At 37.2% G+C, this 3,905-nt stretch overlaps 1 protein-coding gene across 1 annotated transcript; it reads left to right on the top strand.

Annotated features, from left to right (window-relative positions):
- Positions 1–312: 312 nt before the first annotated feature.
- LOC18437059 (Serine/Threonine-kinase) lies at positions 313–1,453 on the top strand. The gene has a single exon (XM_006847278.4). The coding sequence runs from the start codon at positions 686–688 to the stop codon at positions 1,316–1,318; it is 633 nt and encodes a 210-aa protein (XP_006847341.2). The 5' UTR covers positions 313–685; the 3' UTR covers positions 1,319–1,453.
- Positions 1,454–3,905: the final 2,452 nt, after the last annotated feature.

Raw genomic sequence — 3,905 nt, 5'->3', positions numbered from 1 at the left:
TCACCGTCCAACCCCAAAATTCCTAAGTGAACCGTAAATGTCCCACGCGTACCATACACTACTTGCCCATTATATGCTTCCCATAAAAAAACGGAAAAAGTTTGTATAGAGTCGAGGCTCTAAACAATCAAAGTAGAGCCCACCTCAAAAATTGCATTAGAAGAGGTTGTTTTGATGCTCAAATATCTTCAAATTGATCATATTAATATCAAGATGCATAGACATGAGAAACAAAATGAATTCAAAATTTGAAAATAGTGCATCTTGTAATGCATTTTTGGACTGTTAATTTTTAAGATTTTTAAATTTTCAAAGATCTGCTAGATCTTCTCTATTTTTTGAAGTTTTAAATTTTATAATTAAAGATCAAACTATATTTTATGGTTATCACAAAGATTTTCAGTATTGAAACAACGTTTTTTTATACTATTTGAAAGTGCGCTTTACCTTGATTTTTAGAGCCTCAGCTCTATACAAACGGCACCATAAAAAAATTGATATAATGACGTGATGGAGCCTTGAATATCCTCCCACCCCACAACCGCGTTTGAAAAGGAGATCATACACTTGGGAAGCGTAAACCACGGAAATTGAAGCGTCTCTATAAACGCAGACGCCATCAAAAGTCACCTCTCCATCACCAAATTCCTCTCAAAAAGTTTTGTAACACCACCACCCAAATAAAATGGGAACTCAAGAGTCAGAACCTACAACCATGGTGAACCATAAGGAGCAGGAGCCAGAACCTACAACCATGGTGAACGATAAGGAGCAGGAGCCAAAGCACCATAAGGAGCAGGAGCCAAAGCCCAAAGAAGAAGAGGAGCCAAGTCCCAAAGAAGAAGTGGAGAAGAAAGCTTCAATCTGGGACTGTGATAGCGCTCTCTATGATTCCTTTGAGCTCAAGTCATTTAAGCGCCAGCTTGATTCGGCCATAGCTTCTCGAAGTTACTCCATGCCGCATTTTTCCAGCCAACATCCTCAATTTGCCGATGAAATGCGCCAGCAAGGTTCCGTTGAATCCAACTTTTCGGTTGATGTTTCCTGGGGTGAAAAGAGGGAGGCTTGTGTCGAGAGAAAGAGGAGTTCGAGGATTTCAAGATCTCTAAACAAACTGCTTCGACTGGTTTTCCGGCCAAAACAGGCGGCTGGAAATCTCACCATCGTTGGAATGGATGGATGGAGTTACATGGTTTACCCTCAAGATTTTAATAGGCAGCCCACAGCAGTTGCCGGAGTAGAGCCGGAATTGGATATAGAGATAATAAGTGGGTCCGCACGTTTTAATGGGACGCAAGCAGGAATCCCTTGTGGTTGAAAAATGTTTAATTGTGATCTATGGACTTTCTGTGAATAATTTTGATAGCCTTTTTTTTTTTTTAATTTTAAATAATGGAAAATTAGCTTTGTGGATCATGTAATATAGCCATCATACCTTATGGTATTTTAGTTATAGGTGTTTGGATGTGTGAACAGCATTCTTCTCAGCATTTACCTTTGGATTCATTTCTAATTTGCTGTGTGTTTTATTTTTAATTTTTCCACGGTGTTTTTATTTGTTAGAGAAATCCTATGCAAAACTTAATTGCTCATCCCTAGATGTTTTAAGGCGATCTTTAGGATTGTCCCGATGTGGTTACAGGGGATATCAGAATTTTTCTATTTTTGTTTTTGAACGTTCATCGGAATTTTTATCTTATTAAATAGATTTTTTTCTTTTTTCCTATAGGCAACAATGTTTGCAACTAGATAGAAGTCGCCAACAATCAAAGCGAGTAGTTGACCATTTTTTGGTTACTGGGCCTTGGCCCCGGGTCGCGAGCACATTTTGTGGCCCCGGCTCTAGTTTTTTTTATGATTGGGCAGACCGGGCCAGGCCACCCAGCCATTGCCACCCTTGTACCCAATAAACCTGCAAATGGTTATTACGATAGGCTTGCATATGGTCTTAGTGGTTGCTTGGCTCATTCATATGTTTGTTTAGTGAAGCTAAACAAGTTTTTTATGGAATTCAAAGCCTGATTTTCAGGTGGCTATGGAAAACTAAGCATCTTGAAGAATGGAGGCTGTTACAAGTAGGGAAGGTTCGATTTCATGCCCCGGATTAGTCGTTTTAGGTGACAAAAGTATTGTGGAAAAAAAGGAAAAAACAAACAGAAATAGAGAACCAAGTAAATGTAAAAATTCAGTGGTGTTTATTAAAAAAAAGAAAAAAGAAAAAAGGAAAGAAAAAAAAGAAGTAATATAGAATCTAGAACTAAATGGGCCAAAATTTGATTAGATTTTCTAAAATTTTAATTTCTACTGATTCAAAATGCTTAAAAGAATTTAGGAGACCAAAACTCCCAAGATTGAAACAAAAGAAGAAAAGCAGCAACTGCATTCAACTTCCCAAATCACTTCATCTATTGTCCCCGGAGAAATATAAATCGAATCCAAGATACCCATCAAATCATTCTATTAAAGATAAATATTTTCACTCAACCTATTATATGGGAAATTAATACTCCAAGCAACACAATTACCTCTCTCTTCAACCATATCAGAAACCTTAGCATTAGGTTGTGAAATCTTAGCAAAAGGTTCCGGATAAATAAGCTTCGGAAGGGCATCACCTATCCACTTATAATACCAAAAATAGATATTGTCACCACAACCAACATTCCAACGAAAATAACTCGCAATCATTGGCCTACATCTATAAATGGACATCTACAGAGAAGACATCTCTCTATTTCCACCTGCTCCTAACCACATTCCCTGCCTATCCAGGACATATTTCAAAGATTAGACCTGAAACCAAAACTGATATATATACTAAAAACTTCTCCACCACCATTTACAAAGCAATGTCTCATTCATATATTTTATCTTTCTAATGCCTAGACCACCTTCACTCTTACAGGTACAAACACGATCTCACCTAAGTAAGTAATACTTTCATTCTTCCCCAAAAGACCCCCCACAGAAAATTACGCAATACTATTTTAATTTTCTTTATCACTGAGGATAGCATTTGAACAAGAGACATTAAGTAGATTGGTAAATTAGCTAAGCAATAACTTAACAATGTAACCTTACCACCTATAGACAGGTATTTCGACTTCCAAATATCCAACGTCATTTGGACTTCTCTAACACCTTATCCCAAACCGCTATAGAGTGCCTAGAATTTGAGATTGGCATTCCCAAATAAATAAAGGGGAATGAGCCCACCAAGCAACTCAAAAGATTTGCCAAATATTGAATCAAGGCCGGAGGGCGTTAATATCTATCATTAAGGTCTTATGGAAATTGACTTTCAATCCCAAAGCCACCTCGTAGCAATCTAAAAATCAAGCAATGTTTTTTACTTGCGTCTCATCTGTTTCACAAAAATTAAGTATATCATCTACGTATTGCAAATGAGAAACTCTTGGACCCATCTCAGTCACTTTAAAACCAGTGAAATTCCCACAAGTTTTTACGTTATGAATCATCAAAAAAGGAACAGTGACATGGGATCCCCTTGGCGAAGATCACTGGACGCCTTAAAGAAACTAATAGTGATTCCCTTAAAAAGTATTGAGAAATGGGCAGAGGATAAATATCCACAGATCCAACTCCTCCATTTAGCCTCAAAACCCATATTCTTGAGAATTTTCGTAAGCACCCCCCATTCAACTCTGTCATATGCTTTTTCCATATCAAGTTTAATAATGACTCTAGAAATTTTACTTCTCACTCTATAATGAATACACTCTTGAGTTACCAAAACACTTTCTAATGATTTGACGATTCTGAATAAAAGCAGATTGAGTGTTAGAGATGAGAAAATGTAAGCCTGACTTCAATCTTTCAGGTAAGACCTTTGCCACAATCTTATAAAGACTGGTCAGAAGACTGATGTGCCTAATATCTAATAA

The sequence above is a fragment of the Amborella trichopoda genome, chromosome 1, assembly GCF_054954075.1.
Source record: "Amborella trichopoda isolate Santa Cruz 75 chromosome 1, AtrichopodaSantaCruz75HAP2 v2.0, whole genome shotgun sequence".
NCBI classification, from domain to species: Eukaryota; Viridiplantae; Streptophyta; class Magnoliopsida; order Amborellales; family Amborellaceae; genus Amborella; species Amborella trichopoda.
This window is presented reverse-complemented; position numbering and strand designations above follow the sequence as displayed.